General features: G+C 34.5%; 1 protein-coding gene across 1 annotated transcript; it reads right to left on the reverse strand.

Annotated features, from left to right (window-relative positions):
- Nucleotides 1–1,439: 1,439 nt before the first annotated feature.
- Nucleotides 1,440–23,647, reverse strand: LOC125670642 (sodium-dependent lysophosphatidylcholine symporter 1-like). The gene is made up of 22 exons (XM_048905937.2): nucleotides 23,525–23,647; nucleotides 20,422–20,640; nucleotides 19,600–19,757; nucleotides 19,224–19,291; nucleotides 16,805–16,898; nucleotides 16,564–16,656; nucleotides 16,183–16,310; nucleotides 16,005–16,104; nucleotides 14,473–14,830; nucleotides 8,349–8,504; nucleotides 6,217–6,338; nucleotides 6,010–6,136; nucleotides 5,833–5,911; nucleotides 5,444–5,583; nucleotides 4,714–4,804; nucleotides 4,408–4,520; nucleotides 3,960–4,043; nucleotides 3,625–3,708; nucleotides 3,423–3,535; nucleotides 3,053–3,190; nucleotides 1,678–1,854; nucleotides 1,440–1,545 (listed from the first exon to the last, which is right to left on the reverse strand). Exons 2-22 carry the CDS (start codon nucleotides 20,569–20,571, stop codon nucleotides 1,440–1,442), a joined length of 2,679 nt encoding a protein of 892 aa, XP_048761894.2. The 5' UTR covers nucleotides 20,572–20,640; nucleotides 23,525–23,647.
- Between the last annotated feature and the right edge of the window lie 261 nt (nucleotides 23,648–23,908).

Consider the following 23,908-nt stretch of genomic DNA (forward strand, 5'->3'; position numbering starts at 1 on the left):
TTACACATGTGTACCATATACACATGTTAAGGGTTTCTACATTGACATAGGTATTGAATTCTCATCACAATACTGATTGTACTGTACAATAAGTGGGCTATGTGGGAAGTAAAGTAAAACAATATTATAAAATGTTGTCACAAACACAGAGGGTACCAAGGGACGGTACCTGAGCCAAGTCGATCAGACTGGCAGTTTTGTACCCTAAGTGTTTGAGACAGCTTATTTATAGTATACACAAAAATAAATACATGATACCACAATATGTACACATGCATACCATATACAGATGTTATTACAACTTAATATATATATATATATATTAATTAGATGTGTCGGCACAACACGAATGCCCTCGCCTGCAGTAAAGTCAAATGTAGGAAATCCATCGAAGTATAGCATTGAAGGTGGTATTCAGATTGTATGTTACAAACATTTAGTACAATGAAGAACTCAACAACAATCCTTTATAAACATGTTTTGACAGCCAAAATTTTCTACGTTAAAGGGGCAAACTCTGTCAAAATCAAAGAATCTGAACAAAGCTCGATCTGTAACTCATCAATATAAATCTGCATACAAAAATCAGTTCAATATCTCAAAGCGTTTTTTTAAAAAGAAGTCCGGCAAACTGGTCGCTACAGTAATTTTCCTAAGTTAAAGGGGCATAACTCCATCAAAAATCAACGAACAGGAACAAAACTCAAACTCGATCTGTAACTCATCAATATACACCTGAACACAAATATCCAGGCGTTTAGAAAAAAGTCTGGAAAACTGTTCCAAACATTAATTTTTCTCAGTTAAAGGGTACAACTCCATCAAAAATCAACTAACCGGAACAAAATTCCAACTCGATCTTATATACACCTGCATACGAAAAATTAATTCAATATCTCTAGGTGTTCAGAAAAACAAAATGTCCGGAAAACTGGGTGTCGCGGAAGAACAAAATTTGTAAGGACGGACAAGGGTAAAACTATATGCCCCGACAATATTGTGGCGGGGGCATAAAAATAATAGATACCTAGACATACAAAATCCACGCTACTTTTTCGACAGTTAAAGTAACTTATGTATTCATTTATCGCAGATTAGTTACGCGCGTTCTCTTTTTATCATGCAGTAAATATCTATCCTGTATTTATTTTCCATAAGAGCAAAAATATTATATAACATTTCTAAAGCTTGGTAACAACTAACAATTTTCTGGATGGCAATGCGCATAAGAAATAAAGTCACATAACATCAAAATTCAGATGAGTAATACTTCACATACCAAATTGGAGATTTAATATCATGCATGACTTTCTGATATCAATTTGTAAAAATACCCCTCTCTGGAGTAATTAAGTATTTAATTGGAAAATATTGACTAAATCACACCACACACTTCCACATCAGTTGTCAATATGACCTTGACCTTCTAATCTCTAATTTCAGATTTCAGTGCTCGTCACTATCACACTTTCGTAGCTCAAACTTTGGTCTTTGATGTACTCGTCTGGTGGAATGGGGGAGTCCGGCTTCCTTTCGTTGTTTTCCCTACAATGAAATATATGTTGAGCTCGAGGGCTTTCTTCCATAGGTACATGTAAATCCGAGAAGTGCAGTGGCCAAGATTGATATATCGAAATGTTATTACATCCGTCTGCGTTTGCGTAAAACTAGACTTGCCTCATTTCTTCCAAACGTTTCTTGTTATACATCCGTCTGTCCTCGTCGATGGGGTAGGCCCACAGGAAGAGAAGTGCAATGAGGACAAAAACGACAGGCCCGGGCACAACCAACAGACGGAGGGCAAGATCAACATCCTTAGACTGTTCACAGGCCCCGCTCTTATAACCACCCAACCTGAAATGTCCTATTCATTAAACACGGTGCCTTGCTTAGAAGTGGGCAAATCTAGAAAAACAAATGCACCAAAAGGAATATCAAATTAAAATTCTTTAATTTTCAGTTTCGATAGTAAAGCATGATACACATGAGATTTTAAAACAGCTGAGCGTACAAAATGTACCTTTAACAGTAAGTGTTGGTATGTAATGATATTACGGTGTTATATTTAATGTATTATTAAGCTATTTAATTCACGACATTAACTTATAGATCTATAAAATAGCGTGCATATTTAAGAGATCCAAAATTTATCAAACACTCATATAACAAGTACTAAAACAGCCTGTGAAAATCGTGGTTTTTCAACCGAGACAGACATAGCCTTAGTATATATATGGAGCGTCAAATTAACATAAACTCAAATAATTGAAATATCTTTAAGTATATTTGAAGTATCATCAATTCATTTGATGCGCGCAACAATTCAATTAAAGATCTCTTCATGTAATTAATCATATCTTCAAATCTAAATTATTGCGCGCATTAATTGAATTGTTGCTCTCTTCAAATGAATTGATATCAACAATTGAACTGATGCACGCTATATAATTCAATTGATGCGCCTACTAATTTTTTTCTAGAGAGAGAGAGAGCAATTGTCTAATAAGATCAATTCAACATATCCACAATTGAATTAGGGCCTCTTTCATTGAATTGTTGTTCTCTTTAAAATAATTGATGCGTGCATTAACATTCTTCATGCAAAATCGTTGTAAATCGTCATTATCTTCAATTTAATTAAAGAGATCATGACATCGTTTATACCAAGCACCAAATTAGATTTTGCAAACAACAGTTCCACACCATTGATGGGCGCATCAATATGATGAATGATAGCAATAATCGAATTGATACACGCGTCAATTCAATTGATGAAAGTCATAATTAATTTGATGTGCGTATCTATTAGATTATTGCCCGCAATAATTCAATTGATGCACACATGAAATCAATTATTGCCTGCAATAGTTCAATTTCAATTGATGTGCGCGAAATTTTAGTTGATTAGAGCAATAATTGATTTCATGTGCGAATCAACTGATTTATTGCCCGCAATGATTGAATTGATGATATTTTCAAATAAATAATATCTTCAATTATTTGCGTTTATGTTAATTTGCGCTCCTGATATTTTTTTTCCACAGAGACTAACTGCAGTGCCACCTGCGACAGCCCCAACCCTAGACCTGCCGCCAGCTTGTTGAAGAATACGTAGAAAGAATAGAAGATGGCGTCTTTTCTTTCTCCTGTAACAAGCATAAATTCGTCTAACACGTCAGGAAGCATGGACCTGAAAATGCAATAATACTGCACGTGTTTGTGATTATTTTAGCGAACCAAAGATTTCGCGACATCCTTTAATTACCTTCAATACACACAAACCCTAACATTATCCATGAATTTGATGAAAGAAGTGAGCAAGTTTGAAATATACATCTATGTTAAAGAAATTAGATTCCATCAAATTTTACATTTATGTCGATGTTTGCAAACATAATGAAGAGTGTGGACGAGTTTCTTACCATGGCAACAAAAGGGCAACAGCAATACTAAAGCCCCCCAACACCAGTATTGGTATGTACAGGTATATATTGTCATCTATATACAGCTGGGATATAAGTATCGGTATGAACAACTGAAAAAATATCAAAACACCGTTAATAGTTAATTATTTTCTAAGATATTTTTCAAGATCAGATCAACTTGTTTTCATTGAGAACTTACTATCATCCCTGCTGCAAATGTGGATTTTTTGCCGAATTTCTTCAGCAACATTTGCCAGATTGGCATGGAAACTATTGAGGACACCTAATGCAAAGCAAAAGCAATATTAATTAACCACCACAATTTTTAACGCTGTAATTTATGTGCATCTGTTTTAAGTTAATAGATGCAAAATATTCCGAGGTTGACCAGATTTAAGATCTGAGAGGAACTCTGGTATTTAAGCAATGTCATTCGTGAAAGTTCATGCCTAATGGTCGCATAAGGTGTGCATATTTGCCTGTGTTTCATTTATTAATTTTTTGCTGCATCTCTAAAATCGATCTGAAACTCACCAGTAAAATTATAATGAATGTGGAGAAATAATCCCCCAGATCTAAACTGTGGGTACAAAACAACGCCAAATTCCCTTGGACAATCTGCAAAAGATTACAGTTGCAAGCAAGTTAGTTAAATTAACTGAAATTTGTCTTTCACATTTATATAGTATTAATTGTCATTTATATGTGCCACTGGGCCCAGGTGATAGAAAAGCTAGTCAGTATGTGGGTGAATACAAAAATGTGCCGTGAATCTGAGCAAATCATAAGGTAAATGCACCCCGCCTTTATATCAAGTTGTACCTTCCCAAAGTCATTCACACGGCATCATAAAATTCAATCTACATGTATAAATATTTGCGCAACCCAGTTTACAAACCTGCCTAAGCTAGATGTGATTTACTTATCTATGTTTCTAAAGAAAAAATGGTGATGTAGTGATTTCAGCTTCGGTAAAACCTACGGCTATGGCTAACGACTGGAACAGGAAGCAGGTGTAGAGTCGGATGTAGGGTTTGAAGGTCAGAACCGCCCGAAGCCCAGTCAAAAAACCGCCCTGCCTTCCATCGATAACGTCTGCAATACAAAACTGTCGATAGGATTCGTATATGTGATAATATCGGGTATGATTACCTGCAATCTTTAACTGAATAGAATATGAATAATGTGTGGATTTTTTAAATGCGTGTATATAAGCCTTCTCCCTCGAGCGAGTTGTGGCGATAGAAATTTAGCGTTTGAAATTTGATTCATGTTCTGATGGGAATACCGTCGCATTCTTTCGTTCCTAATACACAGACGACAGCACACACGCTGTACACACAAATGACGACAATGGTCCCTTCTATGTAAGACCACTTCTGCAAAATGTCAAGGAAAAAGTTAAACATTTATAGACCATGTTCGTCACCTAGATATATCATTACATCCGAACAGAATTATTAATCTCCCCCTTGGTGTTAACATGTAAATTTACATATGTACATCAATATCTTACTCATTATTCATTCCCTTGGCATTTAGGAAAGCCATTTTAATCATTTGTACAATTGTAAATAACCCTAGTTTATCCAATGTTTATGATAAACGTGTTATCTTCCACTAGTCTGTAACTACTGGAATGCATCGTCTTGTAAGAACTAGAACACAAAAATGGTTCTTTTTTAGAGACAAGTGTTTGTTGGGATTATAAAAAATTCTTATAACGGAAGTGTCTGTGTACAAGATGCAGAAGGGTGTTATTTTGATTGTACATGTATATAAGTGCTATTGGACTACATGATTCTGGTCATTCCTTTGCTTTTATAAAATATGAATCAAATTGTCAATCTTATAGTGTGGTGTTTGTCAGTATAAGGTTCAATCTAATTAAAATTAGATCTTCTCTGACCGTTACAGTGGAGATTACCTTCTCCAGTGTAACGGTTAGAGAAGATCTGATTTTAATTATATTGTATAAGGTTTAAACATATATGTAACAATGTTCGGAATCAAATTACTTCATCATTTAATTGTTCAGGGGTCGCTGTTACAGTTTCGTCCCCATCTTTTTCACAATTACCAGCGACCCTGGTAGAATTCACAAAGACTCCTTGCACTGTAGCAGCCATTAACACACCTAGTGCTTCAAATACCATTCCTACGAGAAAGAAAAAATATCCGAGGTTAAAAATCAGTTGATGCAAAGGCGTGATTACATGAGGAATCCTGCAAGGATGGCCATTATTACCACCACTCAATATGTGTCTACAATATAGTTATAAACCAATCTTTCATTTGAAATTTTATCATGCATCGTATTCATGTACTGAAAAAATGAAGAAAAATCTGCTGGAATCGCTGTATATTCGGTTAAAAGGCGCATATACGTTGCACGAACGACACTCACGATAGGCTGTTGCAGAGTCTCGCTCGCGTTGGTTCTTGCTGATATACATCGTCAGAGAGGTGTACGGCACGTGTATTCCCTATTTATATAAACAACACGTTTTCAATCTGCTTGATAAAAAATTCAAAATTCTTATATTGCCAGAATGGATCTTGACCAAATTTCTTTAAACCTCACCGATAAGAAGCCTTGAAATAGACAGTAGAAGATGAAGTACCAAGCAAGCTTTGCCTCCTCATTGAAATCGGGAACGTACCATAGAAAAAAATACGCGGTGCAGGCCAGAGGTGTGGATAGGAGTATCCTATATAATGAACATGTTCAATATAACGAGTGTTCGTTAAAACATACGATAGAATTTCATACAAAAAACTTTTTTCCTACCATGGTTTAAACTGTCCAAATCTGCTTCGTGTGTTGTTGACGAAATAACCACAGAGGGGATCTGTGATGGCATCCCATACTTTGCCTCCAAATACGATGATTGCCACGTAGGAAGGGCGTATCTGGTGCAACAAAATACCCATATATATATATATTTATATATTCTGCCTGACATGTGAATTAGTATGTGCTTAATTTGGTTAAAGTACTTAATGTGAATAAAATAATCTATACATGTATATGGTAGAAAATGGTTCACAGTTGCAACATTTTAGCAAGACCACAGACATCGCAAGAAAACTAGTGTCATTCCATTACAATGGGCATTGTGTGGAATTGGTACACACTCTGTTCATAGCAGGACTCGATCGATGAAAACCTAACCTTAAAGATAGTAAAGAATATACAATGTAGTTCTAAAAGATCAATCATCTCTACAGGTTTCTCTCTAATTGGGAATTTCCACAGGTACCAAGTTATTTTGGGAATCTCTACAGGTAGCAGGATATTTGGGAATCTCTACAGGTGTCAAGCTATTTGAGAATCTCTACAGGTATCAGCCTATTTGAGAATATATATGGGTATCAGCCTATTTTTTAAATCTCTACAGGTATCAACTTATTTGGGAATCTCTACAGGTGTCAGCCTATTTGAAAATCTCTACAGGTATCAGGCTATTTGGAATCTCTACAGGTGTCAGCCTATTTGAAAATATCTATGGGTATCAGCCTATTTTTTAAATCTCTACAGGTATCAACTTATTTGGGAATCTCTACAGGTATCAGCCTATTTAGGAATCTCTACAGGTATCAGCCTATTTAGGAATCTCTACAGGTATCAGCCTATTTAGGAATATATACAGGTATCAGCCTATTTGGGAATCTCTACAGGTATTAGCTTATTTAGAATCTCTACAGGTATCAGACTATTGGGAATCTCTACAGGTGTCAGCCTATTTGGGAATCTCTACAGGTATCAGACTATTGGGATTCTCTACAGGTGTCAGCCTATTTGGGAATCTCTACAGGTATCAGGCTATTTAGGAATCTCTACAGGTAGCAGGCTACTGATCCCTCCCAATGTAGGTGTGAAGAGTAAGGAAATGAACTGAACATGTAGTTTGGGTGCATTACAGGGGATATATATTAAGACACTTAATTGAAGATACCGCTAACCATTCCTTCTTTGTATTTCTATTTTGTAATGTAATGCAACTTGTTTCTTTTTTTATTAAACAAGTTTTTGTGTTAACTCGAAGATCATTTGCATATTTATTGCAGACAAACTATAAAACATTAGTAATTATAGATGTTCATATACCGGTATATTCGCATTCGCTAATGTTTGTAGGTAATAAATATTGGCGGATGCAGAGGGATATACGATGATTTCATCCCGCCTAATATCTCTCGAGAAGAACACAGATAATTCAACTGTTTTTTGACATAAAAAAACTGCATATCAGAACTTAGAAATACAAAAATTTGAAAATACCTGGCAGGTATGGAAAACACTTTTTGACAACATAATTCCCCCCCCCCCCCCTCCCCCCCCCTCCCCCCCCCCCCCCCCCGTATTTTCGCTATTTTAAGCAATATTTTCCCCTACTTTTGTTTATTCATTCAGTATTGTTATCATTTTTTTCTTCTCCTACAATTATAATAAAAATATAAGCACTTACCAACAAAAGTATGAGCGTGAGTATGAAAGTGTGTGAAAGTGGTTAGAAAAAATTACATCTGTTCTTCTGTCTTAGGTCAATATTTGTGAAGAAAAAATAAGGAATTAATATAAAATAACAATCTAAGTCGTTTGAAATACTGGTATGAAAGACCAAAAAAAAAAGAAGAATAAAAACCCCCCAAAACAGAAACAATGGTGGTATTTTCTGCATAATCGGCATGTCATTGGTAGCTTTCTGTTTTATGGCCCAATAATACAGATGACGTTGATATCCATTAACTATATTGTATTGGTATTAAAGTGGTTGTCACGAATACTAGTTTTACATTATTCAAGACCTTGAACCCTAGCTAGTATGAATGTACTAGAACTCATCTTGGAAATGTCAAAAATAAAATATACGACAGACGTATTTTTAACTTGAATTTATACTGAGAGAATATTTGTACCTCTGCTACTTCTAGTAAAAATATGCTCAGAAAAAAATTAATGACTGTGTTTGTGATTTGATAAGGTGGTCCACCGACTGCGTAGCACAACTTCCTCCAGACAGGCAGACGAGAAGGTGCGACACCCGATTCACTGAGAAGGGCTTGTTGTTCACCCTGTTAAAGATACAAGTCACAGAGTGTAGCAGTGGAAGATGTATGTGTATGAAATTAACTGTAACATTTCCGCGTGTTTTACATGTGAAAGATGTGGCACTGTACCTGCCTATCGGCCATCCTGGATCATCCTTAGGGAAGACTTAATGGAAACAAATTGACTATCACATCAACTGAGCAACACACGGGTGTACATACTGCTGATAACAGTTATCGACGTATCAATAAAAGATAGAGATTCGATTATCAGGTTGTGGAGTACTTTAGTATGACGTTTAAATGGCTCGATCACATGAGTCTATTTATAGATAGGACCTGGGAGCTACACGGTCCCGTAGCCTGTAAGAAGCCCGCACAAAATCATCTTAATTGTTGTAGTTACATGCATAAGGGCAGTCTACCCGGGTTCCCTGTTGTATTTCCCATTTTGGGCCAAAGGGGTCGTAAGAACCGTCACGCTTTAATACTCTACGGTACTGTAAAGTCGCAAGGGTCTCGGCTAATTTTTCACTATATCTACAATTTTTAGGTCACCTGAGTCACTTGGTTGACCTATTGGCATTGGTTTTCGTCCGTCGTTGTGCGTTGTCAGTTAATAATTAAATATGTTTAACTTCTTAAATTCTACTCGGTCAGTAGTTGTCAGATATGATGTAAAGCATGATAGGGATAAGATCATGCAATGGCGGCTTTAAGGGGGGGGGGGGGGGGCGGGCGCCGCATTTTCAAATTTAAGGTAAATCATGGTCTCTTGTTTAGAAAAATGTCAACGATAAAAGGAGCAATAATTTCTTCCACTCTCAGAGCAATAAAAGACAAAATCTTTTGATTTATTGAATTACCTTTATTGGGAGAACTTACATTTTTTTCCCAAAAACCCTTAAAATTTGCGAAATTTCATTGATTTCCCTCTATCAAAAATGACAGAAAATAGTAAAAATTACTACATAGGAGACATATTTGAAGCCCTATAAAATCTGTAAATTCCAGGAGCTTCAGATCCCCTGCCTCATAAAGTTGTGCGCCCCCCCCCCCCCCAACTGCAATTCCTGGATCCGCCCCTGAGATGAACATGATTTTCATAATCATTGTATCCCTTGGATTCCAGGCTCTGGGACCATAAAACTCATATTTGATCTAAGTCTCACTAAGATTTAAAAAAAAACCGAGCACGTGGAAGTTTTATGGTCCCAGAGTATGGGACAAGGGTAAAACTCCTAAAAATAGCCAAAGTTTCAAAAATCTTCTCTACCCTACATATCTTGAAGGAAAACTGAGTGTATGGTGAGGAACAGCATTAAGCCCTCTACAAAATGTGTTTTTCATGACCCCCAAGGCAGAGCCAACATGATCATGTAGTGAAAATGTACATAACCTTAGAAATTATACTCCTGCACAGATTGGAAGGAAAACCAACCCCATAGTTAGGATAAGGATGATACTCTCTACCAAAATAGTATTTTTCATGACCCTCGGGGCAGGGGTTCTTCCTCCAGGATAGGCCAAAATGGTTATATTGTGCAAAGGTACATATTAAATTTTAGAAAATATTTTTCACTTGTCCAGCACAACTGAATTCATGGTTACATATCTGTAAGAAAAACTAGATGCATAGCCATGTAGAGTGGGTTAGCCTCTACCCAAATTGTACATTTCATGATCCCTGGGGTAGAGGTTCTGACTTCAGGGTGGGGGTCAAACTTGGCACACAGTGTTTATGTGTAAAACATTTAATAACATCTTGCTAGATTTAATCTGAATTTAATGGATATTTAGAAGGAGCAGATAGCCCTTTACCAAAGGGAAGGATTTTGGTACCAGTTAGGGTGGTGCCAATGTGGTCACGATGATTAAATGTCTTTATCATTTGAAAGACTTTGAATTTCTCTGATACTGTATAAAAGTAGGAAAAGCAGAAAGGGATGTACCAAAATTGTGAAATTTGCAACCCTGACGGTAGAGGTTCCAAGTCACTTGGAAAATAAATAGTAAAATGTATTAGAGAAGACCAAGCTTTTAAATTTTCTGACCACATGACAGGGGTTCTGACTTCGGGGCAAGCCCAGTTACATGTAATGTTTGAATATTTTCTTCTTTACTTGTGCTGATGTTGAATAAGAGTTCAATGCTTATTTAACGAGAGCATGAAGGCATCGATCGATCTGCAAAGAATTGTATATTTCAGGATCACTGGGGTAAGAGGTTCTGACTCTAGGGTGAGTCCAAAATAGTCACATAGTGTTAATAAAACATATTGATATTATATTCTGTAAAGTCTTTCTATATGGACACTTTAAGGGGTATTTGTGTTTTTTAAAAGAACTTATTTTGTTTTATACTGTTGCCTGCCAGTTGAATAGCAAAATTTAGATTAGACATACAGAACAGGATAATTATTCTAGATTTCACACCCCTTGGGACTAGTGATACCTCTAACTAATACTCAGGAGACCGATAAGGTGTGTTAGCTTCTTCTTTGTTAAGTAGGTTAGATTTTTAAAGTTTCAAATTTCAAAATACAGGTGTGCATATGCATATTTTATACTTCCATCCAGTAATTTTCTTTGGTGCATTATACTTACTAAACTTGTAAGGCGTTCGGTAAGTAAGGTACCCTTAAGGGGTTTGTTGAGACACTCTACAACTACAAATTTGTATGAAGATTGTATTTCAAAGTATTGCATGCTTAATCTATAATGTATGGTGCCCTTACAAATTAACACAAGAGGCCCAAGGGCCATATCGCTCACCTGAGTCACCTTGGCTCATATTTAAAGATTTTCCCTATATATTTGTATGCAAAACTTTGATCCCCCCCCCCTTGTGACCCCATCCTACTCCTGGGGGCCATGATTTTAACAAACTGAAATATGTCAGAAAGCTTTCATGTAAATCTCAGCTTTTCTGGCTCAGTGGTTCTTGAAAATTGTGGGAGGAGTTAGACAGACAAATCATGTACTCTCTATGTAATATTTCCTCAAAACAGAATAAGGTCAACAACCTGTAATTTTCTCAAAAATTGAAGAAAATCAAAAGCTTTGCCACATGCACATCTTCAATACATATACAAACACTGTAAAATAAGGTCCTCACTTGAAAATTGTGGGAAGAGTTTGCCAGACAAATTATGTACTCTCCATATAACATTAATTTCAAATAAAGGGGCAAAACTCCAGCAAGAGAGGTTGAAATGGATTAAAATTGCAACTTCACAATGAGTGACCAACAAAGAAGCTACATAGCAAGTTTCAGCTTGATATGTAATAGAGAAATGAAAATAGAAACAGAAAATCCCTAACAGATAGACCTGACGAATGGACATGTAGACATCGCTGCATTATAATACATCCTGTTTAAAAAGACGGACACATAATTATGATAAAAAACCCATACAGTATGGTGGCATGTTTCTGCCACTACTTGTCAGATATCAGATGATTATGTCGACTTGTCAAAAAAATTCTCATTTATATACTTTCATTATGCTTTAATTTTACTTTGCTAATGTAAATTGCTGACCTCTACTTTCTATCATAATATCTGACCAGTCGACATAACTATCTGACAAGGGTTATCTCTTTAAGCTAGAAAGATATCTCTAACTTTTTGATTCCCTTCATTTTTGGGGGGGAGGGAACTGGTAGGAAATCGAACTTACATTTAGCTATATTTATATTGTTACCCCAAATATCCCTTGACTAAAATGAAAATAAGCATATATTTAAAATTAATCTATTGTTCTTTAATACATTAATTCTACATGTAATAATATTGCAGGGACTTCAAATGAGCCTGTATATGCACCAATATTCTATATCTTTTTAACTTAAAAAGATATCCCTCTTTGTGAAAGTGATATCTCTACAAGTGAAAGAGAGATCTCTATAAGCTGATAGATATCTCTTGACGTAAAGAGTTTTCTTTTTCCAAAGAGATATCTCTTTAAATTAAAGATATATTATTTTTCATTTAAATGGCATATAATGAAGAAACAGTAGGTCTGTCTAATAATGTGGAGATACCTTCATATATAAGGAGAAACATACTCTGAGAGAATTGAAAATATCCTTAATCATTTGAAGATATCATTAATTCAATTATTGTGTCAAATAATTCAGTTGATGTGCACATCAAAACAATTATTGTTCTCATCCATTGAATTGTGCATATCAAATCAATTATTGCTCTCGTCAAAAATAAATTTACAGCTTGTTATAAATAATTTGATGATCTCTGAAATTCAGTTGAAGTTATCTTTTAATTATTCATATAAATTCTCTATTTGGAATCTATAATGCACACATCAATTCTTTTAAAGAGAGCAACAATTCATGAGATTATGAATTCAATTGTGGTTATGTTGAATTGAATATAACTTGAATAAATAATTGCTCTCACTAAAATAATTATTGCACATTGATTGAATTAATGATATCATTAATTCAATTGAAGAGAGCCATAATTCAGTTATTGCATATATATTCACTGAATTCATGTGCACAATAATTCAATTGAAGAGAGCAATAATTGAATTATTGTTCTCTTCAATTCAATTGCTGATACTATTCATTCATTTGAAGAGAACAATTCAATTATTGCATGCATCAATTCAGAATTGAAGATATTATTTGAAGAGATCTTTAATTGAATTGTTATGCACATTAAATGAATTTCACAGCTAATAGATAACTGTGCTTCAAGACTTACAAAAAGTTTAGTCATTAAAAATGGGGCATTTTATTATAGTCAGATTGAAGAATATAGGGGAGTGCTGAAAATGAAATTATTTTCCCAAACAAATTTTGTCATTAAGTTATTTACTATTCTTATGAATTCTTTTGAAGGGATACAACATTTGTAAAAAAAAATGTTTGGCCATTTCAGAGATATATATATTTTTTTGGTTTACAGAACATCACACACATTTCTGATTTAGTAATGTGGTTGGGTAAATTATAATAGGAATTTTTATATAAGAAGGCCTGTACCCTTTGATAAAAATAATATGGGCAACTCAATTATACCTAACTTTAAAAGACACATTATTCTGGTTGTCTAAAGTTTTCTATAATTAGGGTATAAAGAGTCTCTGAACTGAAAAATTACGCTAACTTTGTTCTTTGAAAGATTTTTTTGTTTCCTACATCTTAAACTCACTATTGTTCCCTGCCACCATGGCCTTGGGGATCAAAGTGTAAACAAACATGATCATACATTACAAAGATACTTCATAACAACACAGTTTACCCTGGTAGGATTTGCTATCATAATTCTTACTGATTTTTCATATACAAATGTATACTTAGATTTCTATTTTAAGCCTTGAACCCCTTTTGTGATCCTGGCCCCATGGATCACAATTTGAAGAAACTTGAATCCATTTACATGAGGATGGTTGTATATTAATTTGTCATGTTGTAATTTTGTGGTTCTTGAAAAGAAAGTTTTTAAAAAGAATTTTCTTATATATGTACTCCAACCAGCTAGAGTTTCAGCAGTGATACATATATGTTTGTGTTTTTTTCTTTTGGTCATATTTTCTTTTAATTTTATTTCATACAAGGAGCATATGAACATTAATTGAGGCTCTTACTTGTAGGAGTTAACTATGTAAAAGCTTATGGCTCAGGTGAGCTAAATATATATTAAAAAAATATTGTATATAACCAAATAAAACATCATTCAAAATAATTTAATATAGTGATATCAAACAAACAATTCTGTATTTCACAGAATAGGTATAAAACTATGTGATAAAATAGACACACAAGAACTTGATTCATCAGTGTGGATGGGTAGCAGATCAATGTAGTAATACTGTCAAATCACAGATTATAATATACAACTGCTACAACTTGAAGCTTCCGCTTTGATGATAAAGCACGGCAGGTGACTGTGAGCATTGGAAATTTGTAACCATAGAAATTATAATCCAAAATGACTAGGGTGAATCTCTACAGTTCTGTACCATTCTCCTGAACCTGTCTGCAGAGGAGGGTCGGACAGGCTTCCCTGAACTAGGAGGAGCCACAACGTGTGGAGAAGAACTCACGACACTAGAAGTTTTTAAAGTGGGTGGATTCACTTTTACCATACCCACCAATCCCTGTTTATTCATGTCTCCATGTGGACCACTCAGTTTGTCTGTTATCTTGCCAGATAAATCACGTGACACTTTAAGTGGTCTACTTTTAGGGTTAACCTTTTCACAAGCATTGTCTGTCCGTGTTCCAGTTGGGCTATTTGCTCTTCCTGGGGGACTAGATCCTGACTTAGGATTTGTGTTCTTTATCTTGAAGGAAGACACTTGTGGAGAAGAGAATTTTCTGAAATCCATGAAGTATATTTGAGTTAATGTATTTATTATCATCACAGAAATAATAACATAATTCTAAATGTACATTCATTAGTCCCCTACCGGTTTTACAAGGGGACTATAGGTTTCTTCTCTGTCTGTCCGTCCTTCTGTCTGTCAGTTAGTCTGTCCCATTGGTTTTCCAGATTTTTTTCCATTATGTTTGTGAGGATTCATTTGAAACTTAAAGTGCAGTTACAAAGTGGTAAACTATAGATCAAGTTCAAATTTCATAACGGTTGATGGACAAGTGTGAAAGAAATTAATTTTCATATGGTTACATTTTTAAGTTCATTGGGATCGTGTTCCGATGGAAAGGATGTAAAAGTGGGACATCTGAATAGAGTCAGATGACAAAACTTGGTTACTGATTGTGTTAATAATCACTTCATTAATTTAACATTTCAATCTTATGAATCGCAAAAGGAACATATCAATGAAAATATATATCAAATATGTTAATCACGCGAGTTTTTTTCTGTAGTCATGAGCAAAGTCTGATCAGTTGGCAGTACTCAATTTAGCGCATTCTAGCAATCCGACTTAAATCTTGGGTATTCAAAATCAGCCTTCGAACAGTTGATAGCAAGCAATATTACGAACACGGTTCAGAAGTCCTTCATAAGGAATTAAAATGCAGATATGAATGTTATATCAGTGTGTTCTTTTGTGTTCCATTTGCATGATTATTTACCCCATGTATTTTTTGCAAAGACAATGACCCAGATTTGATGCTTTTGGAACTGTATAGAAATTAGGCAAATGTGCATGGTACATTGCATGATGACGGAGTACCAAATTTTCTTGGTTGTTTTTTTAATCATAGCTATCAAACACAAATTCATTATGTGACATTTAGGATATATGCTACATGTTTATAAATTGAATTTTGAAAATATAGAGTTGTGAATAAGGCTAGTTTCATCCCTGATAAAAACTACATGCCTCAACTGTATGAACGAAACATCAAACCCATTCAATACTGGTAAACATAGTGACTTGGTACTAGTGTTTTAGGTCACAGTTCAAGGTCAAACACATTAAATGTACATTCCCTCGAATATTACATCTGTCAATCAATGGGGGTGCTGGTAGAGGAGGCATGTTGTTTATGCAATACTCTCTGAATGCTTGTTTTAACTCACTTTAGAGAGTTGAATGGAGAAGGCCTCATGACAGGAGGTTGTGGTAAAATATTGTTTGACAGCATCTCCTTTTCCATTTTAGATCTCTCTGTCTGTAACTCTGCAAATTGATTGAGAAATTAAAGTCCTCATGTATTCTTTAAAATCAATTAAAGAGAGACAACTCTAGTTTATATACCTGCTATAGTTGGCTCCCTTGAAAATGTCCCATGTATTTCAGCTCTGTATGTTGCCTCCTCATCCAGGCATTCATACAGGAATTGAATATCCTTCAAAAGAGTGCTGATTTCATCCTCTAAATAACTCCTAGAAAAAGTTATGAATATAATACATAGTCTGTATTGATTTACTAAACACATACACTTTCATCACAATCGATAGTCATGACTATGTTGACTTTTTAAATAACAATACAACTGTAATTAATCTATGCATTTCTAAAAAGTTTTACATCTAAGAATAAACTTTATTTCATTGTTGACATTACTCTACTTACTAATTCACATTAAATTTATACCACAAAATTTCATGATTTTGCATTTAAGCATGTGACACATACTTCAGATGATGAACAACTTCATCAAACTTAAGGTAATTCAGCTTGTCTGTCATGGATTCAATTTCTTCACTTAGTGTTGAAGCAAATGATGCCCTGTCAGAGAAAGTGATGTATTACATTTCAGTAAAAGATTCAACAACATAATATCACGAAATCCTGCTCTCTTTAATTTGTCTTATGATGATCTAGCACTTTTACAATTTCCTGCTTCACAAGTATCTGAGACAATTGAGAAAATTACTTATCACTTCCTGTCGGGGTACAGATCATGGGTGTGTCCCGACCCTCTCTAGACATGGCAGTAGAAGGCCTGGAGCCTCGTGCTGAGTTTGGCCCTAAAACATATAGATTTATAACACATCTGGATGATCCGACAAATATAATTTAATTTGTGACAAATGCAAAATAAAGTCCTGAAAATCTCCACAACATACAAAGGAAGATGTATGGTATGGGCCTATGTATTTGGCCCCCTGAATGACTTCATATTTTTCAAAGAAAAGTGAACTCTTTTCTGATGAAAAGTGTATGCACAGCTACCTCATGTATATTATCTATAGAAAAATTGTTGGAATTCCTAAGATATGACATCATAAATGTTCGACTTTCTCCCACATTTTTCAACTTCTGTTCAAAAAATACATACCAATTTCCCTTCTGTAAATAATGAGAACACAGACGAACATGGTTTATATTTGTATTCTACAGCGCTCCCTCAATATATTGCCAACTTCTGTTCAAGACCAATTTGGGCACAAAAGCTGGGGTGGCGATATAACAAATCCACCATTTCTGACAATTCACTGAACAGTCAAAAGAAATTCAATTCCATAAATTTATTTTGGCTTCATTCTGTAAGAACATTTAAACAATCTTGAGTTTAATTCAGCAAATTTATTTATAATTAACCTGACCACCTGAATACCTTTTCCAGTCTGTCACACTTCACTGCACTGCTCTCAAAGTGCAGATGTGATTACCGATGGGTGTTAGGGAATTGGCATTCATATCAAGGGTAAACCCAATAAAAGTTGACTATTTGTGTGGGAAAATCAGTGGCATTATGCGGGGTTGGTATTATAATGGGGGTGTTATGGGGAGAAATCTGTTCTTTATAATTTTCAGGCAATAAAAAGTAGGGGTAGCATTATAATGGGGACAATATATCTTGGGAACACTGTATGTGCATCTCTCTCAGACCAATGGTAGAAAAATAATCATGTCTTCAAATGTGCTCAATGTTTTTCATATAAAAAACATAAAACCCACCAAAAGTGACACTGACAAGAGGCTCATGGACCACATCACTCACCTTTGCCGATATTTAATGATTTTTCCCTACATATATTTGCTTGTAAAACTTTGATCCCTATTATGGCCCCAACCTACCCCCCGGGGACCATGATTTTTACAAACTTGAATATGCACTATGTCAGGAAGCTTTCATGTAAATGTAAACTTTTCTGGTCCAGTGATTCTTGAGAAGAAGAATTTTAAAGATTTTTCCTATATATTCGCATGTAAAACTTTGATCCCCTATTGTGACCCCAACCTACCTCCAGGGTTTATGGTTTTAACAAACTTGAATCTGAACTATGTCAGGAAGCTTTCATGTATATTTCAGCTCTTCTGGCCGAGTTGTTCTTGAGACGGAGATTTTTAAATTACCCCCACTTTTTTTTGCATTTTTGTGATTATCTCCCCTTTGAAGGGGGCATGGCCCTTCATTTGACCAAACTTGAAAGCCCTTCATCCAAGGATGCTTTTTGCCAAGTTTGGTTGAAATTGGCCTGTTGGTTCTGGAGAAGTTGAAAATGTGAAAAGTTTACAGACAAACATACAGACGACGGACAACGGGTGATCAGAAAACCTCACTTGAGCTTTCAGCTCAGGGGAGCTAAAAACAATAACACATGATAAAATGCTTCATTAATGATGTCAATTACAAGAAATGGTGCAAAACTGGTTGTAAATTGTCACTCAAGAATTGTTCAAGAAAAATATATTTTGACTCTCCGAGATTGAACATGAATTCTAACAAATTTTAGGAGGCAAATTAGATTTTGGAAAGAGCCTACATAGGCTTTGCCTGTTGATCGATCCTATTGAGTTTCTCAATAAAATATGTTTAAATTAAATTAGACCCTCAGGATATATTCATATATTATTGACAGAATATTGGTAAAATATGTGCCTGCCCAAGGTTGTTGTACAGTAAAGCTTGCTGGGTCCACTTCCATGCAATGACCGAGGGCTAGCCTATTTCCAGATCTTCAGTGAATAATTTACTATAAATCATTCAAATTTTATGTACTTCTAATTCTAGAAGAGCACATTCATTTACATTTTCAATAGCATATGAAGTGTATACTTTCAATATTATCTGTAAATAGATATGATGTCACAATCATTGAGTTATGTAGGCAGATATGACGTCACAATCGAGTTAAAGAAGTTCCCAGGCATTTACAGTGCTGCCTTTTATGCCTCAGTAATATAAAATTGTATGTGGCTCAAAATATGTATAAATGAAAGCTCTTTATAATACATTTGGACCTTAATATAAACTTGTGGCCCATGTAAAATAATTGTGACATGCAGTTTTGTTCACATTTATTATAACAAAGTATTTTTTATTTCATTAAGAACATATAACCTACTGTTGACTTCCATTGCATAATCTATCACAGCTGCATTGTGTCCTGTGGTTAAGATGCGTTCAGGGTCCCTGCAAAAGACAGTGGAAATGATGACTGATGTTTTCATGCATTTGTCACAGACAGATTTTCCCTGTTGTATTATATTACATAAAAGAAACTTAATATGCAAATTTAAGTTTAAACATCTCTTTGTTCAACATGACTGCAAAAAACCTATTGACTGCAAAAACATTTTTTATTTAAAATCTTGGACAGCAAGGTGCTACTCTTACATACTAAAAACTTTGATCTACTCCAAATTTTAGTAAAAAATGGAAGCATTTTAAAAATACTCTAGTATGTATACAACAAAAGTATTTTGTTGAAAAAATCTTACATTCCCTGTAACTTGGATTTCTCTTTGACATTTTCTATGAAGAACTGAATCTCCTGCACAAGCCTATCCCTCAGACCAGGTGGTTCTGGAAGTTTCTCCTTACTATTCTCATTGGTTTCATCACGATAGTCTCTCCAGATATCCAGGAGGGTGTCAATCTACAAGTTTATAGTTTATCCTCAAATATAAGCAGATCATCTTCCCTAGCCAATGGTCTGATGCGCTTACTCTCATGAGATGAAAGTAAGCGAATCAGATGCTTGACTAGCGAAAATGTAAGTAGATATGCATGCCCACATGTCTTGACAAGTGCAAATGAAAATATCCGTTAAGCAATATCTTTAGTGAAATTATAGGCTTCAAAACCTTTGAAACCTAAAAGTATATCAGCTTTTTATAACTTTGATGAAGAAAAAATACATTAGCATTTTCTTTGTTTATAATGTGACAACTTTAACTACCCTTGAAGTACAATATTCACCTTGATCTCTCAGCTCAGTGAATACTACACTTCTCAGGTAGCCAAAGTGTATTAACCTCAATAATGTTGATAATTGTATAATGTATACTATCATATGTACTTTTTCATAACATGCTGAGGAAGTTTTCATTTCAAAATATGTGTACCAGTTCTTGAAATATTCATTTATGCTATGAACCACGGTGTGCAACATAACAAGCATACCTGTAAAAATATCCATTTCAATACAATCTACAGTAAATAAAGCCATTGAAGACGGTTTTTGCACAAACCTCTATGGATTCTAAAATATCCCTAATCTCTCATCTTATAGACAATTTATCTAGGATTCCCTTGAATACCTCAATCCTAAGTTCTTGGCTTTGGTCCACTAGGGATTCCCCTAGCATTCCCTTTATCTCTTCATGTTCATGGACTGGGATGTACTGTTCCACAATACTCCATAGGGATATTGGGGGCTCATATGCATGTAAATCAAAATTAGGCTCCATATGGGCGATCCAGTAATTTTCTTTCCAACACCTACATCACATCTTCCACCAAAGTTTCTGATAAACCATCTAGTTAGTAAAAAAAATAAAGTATGTAAGCTCAAACATTCTATAGCTCTATGGTAAAATGATTTCGAATAAGGCTAAGATAATTCTATGGTGCATTTCCAGTACCTGTCTACCTGAAATTTCCTACCCAATCCTGAATAATTCACTCACTACCTCAATTTCTGGAATTGTTTATTCTATTTATTCCAGGTTTGACTTGAAATTTTGATCAATCTCATGCTTCATAGAAGTTTTCAAAGGCTGTGTTCAGTGTTAAATATACATGTTTCATTTAACTCAAATGAATAGCCAAAAGATACTTGTAATAATTGATGATAAAATTAATTATCATATTCAGTTAAATATTTTCTCTGAGTGATTCTACATATCTAATCAATCAATGAACGTGCTGTTCTCCTTCTGAAAACCTATGTTTGGCCTGTGGCAATAGTTCATCCTGTATGGTCCCATAAATTGTTACTATAAAGTTTAACCCCAGTCACACTAAACAATAACATATGTTTTCTCTACCTACCCACCCACTTCATTTTCTATAAGCTGAAATAGAAAGTATTTTTAAATTTATCTTCCTAATATATTTGTACCCAATGAAATAAGTTTCCAGTGCATTATTTCTTTTCGTTGACACTATATTACTTGTTACAATGTGTGGGTGGGTCAGGGACAACCCTTTTCAGATTTCAAGCAAGTGTATAAATTCATTCATATTGTTGAACTTTGATAATAATGGTAACAATCAACCAAGAATATATAAAAAAGATTTTTGTTGAAATTGATTTACATAGAGAATAATACATGGCAAAATCTGTATCGCACTTCATATCAACCCGAGACTCCAATATCAGCCTGAGGGTCGTAGGCCTGAGGGCTGATATTGGTCAAGGGTCAATATGGAGTGTGATACAGATTTGGCCATGTATTGTTGTTTTATCATATATTTGAAAATAGTGAATTTTAAGGTCTCATTAACGGATAATAATTAAAAACGATTACTGTTTTTGAATGATTTAAGATATTTAATGAATACATGTACTGGTATATGACATAAGATAGCAATTCAAATAAATTCTTTGAATTCTTTATACTTTAATATTAATAACTACAGTATTTGCCAAAAATTATTGTCACATTTTGGCCAACTCTATCAATTCCTCAAATTCTCCAATTCTCCTCACTAACAATCCCAACGTTCTCTCTCCCATTTCTATCTTTCTCCATTTGTTTACAAAATTATATCGTTTGCTTCCAAGCGGAAAAATTCTGAGGTACTCCGAATGAAAACTACAGAGGTGTTCCAGAAACGTACGATTAGGAGTGAAATAAAGGGTAAAATAAAGGGTGCTGATATAAGGTGTGTGATAAAGGGCATGTGCCAGTGTTTACATCAGGGATGCAGAAATCCTGTAATATATAACAAATATGTAAGAAAATATCATGTAGGGAATTTCTCTAAATTAAAAGCTTTCTACAATTGAAAATTCATTTTTTGTCAAAATTAAGTGAAAGGTGCCCTCCATTGGTAAGTAAAAAGAACTTTGATAAATCCCTGGCTTCAGTTTAAGACTGGTCCATCACGCTGTTAACAAAGGAATGAATTAATATGAGAATTAATTTAATAGGAATCTTTTACATTTCAAATTCTGATGCTAGTGATTTGACCAATTTAACTAACTCTATTAGATTCATAGGATGACCAGACCACATGTGATAATAATTTCATGTTGCAAAGGGGGAAATCAGGCAGTACATTCCCTGACATCTGTCAATTTAATCGAGGCTCGTTTACTTTTGAGATTGTGCTCATTTACCTTATTCTATTTCTTTACGCTCACTTAATTTACTTTCTTTTGAGTCATTATTGCTCTTTAATTATGTATGGTTTATTAAATTAAAAAAAAATGTTATAAAGCAATATGCCAATATACTGCTATCTGTTTAAACTTAGAAGTTAATTGGGCCTGAACAAAAATTCATTACTAGACAACATAACTGTTAGATCTGCTATAAAGGCATATCTAATTTATACATATTTGTAATTATTTGTTTGTATATTCTTTTATATTTACTTGTGTTTATGTGACATCACACGTCGAATACGTGCATGTCTATTGTGACGTAATATAAAAAAATCAGAAAAACAACAATTTGATTTACTAGTGAACAGTTGTAGTCGGCAGTTTAATAAGTTAGAGACACTATATTTTGGTAAGGCATACTTTTGTTATTTGATAATTTACAGTTCAATTAATACAAATAATCATTAAGCGTATACATAACGCACTTACCATTATTTCAGTAATTTAGCAGTTCATATTTCATTTGGATATCTATGATTGTTCATATTCTTATATAATATTGTACTTGGTTTAAAAAGTTTTATTCTAATGATTTGTAATCATATTGTATTGATATTTTATTGTTTGTTTATTCTCTCTTACAGAGAATCATTTCATTACTACAGGAAATAAAGACATGTAAATATGGAACGCATATTTTTTTCATTCTAACATCGGAAGAGTCGACGGCAACAAATTAACAACATAGAATCTAATACATACCGGTATTACATACTACTGATGCTCCTGTCTTGAATTACATATTCCAAATTACCATTCATGAACAAATGATATATGTTAGGGTTGCGATCAAAACAAGTCAATGTATGCAAACAGAAGATCTGAAAACGACTAGACATGTAAGTTAACATTGTAAGCAGTGAGGGGATTTTTATGACCCATGGAAAAAACAATGAGTAATGTTGTACACTTTTGACCGCCATTTGTTTACAGGTCGTTCGGGACGACCACTTGCTAGCAGTCAATTTGTCTCACTCTTTGTACAACCATCAAGATATAATACTATTCCCATTGGAATTAATACTTACTTTGCTAACTATATGTCATTCTTTAGTGAAATTCCTAAGATTCTTCTGAGGTATAATTTTTGCTAGGCTAGTTTAGTTTACACTTTTTCTGCCATCTTAATTGTAAAAGCTAAAACTACACGTGCATCAATAATTCCGGATCTTTACCTGGAAGATTCTACCAGTCACCGAGTCAGTACCAGTGACTAGAATTTTCACACACCCCATTCATGCCATTTGGCTTGTAGAAAAAATAAGTCGTTTCTACGATTTAGTAAATAGTAGTAACAGTTTGATCAGTCGTTTCTACTTTGATGTTGATTTGAACCAAAATCATGGTATTCCTGTTTTCGATCATGGTATCAGTTATTTTTACACCTGACCATCAAACTTACTGAAAACTGG

This window comes from Ostrea edulis, chromosome 4 (genome assembly GCF_947568905.1).
Source record: "Ostrea edulis chromosome 4, xbOstEdul1.1, whole genome shotgun sequence".
NCBI classification, from domain to species: Eukaryota; Metazoa; Mollusca; class Bivalvia; order Ostreida; family Ostreidae; genus Ostrea; species Ostrea edulis.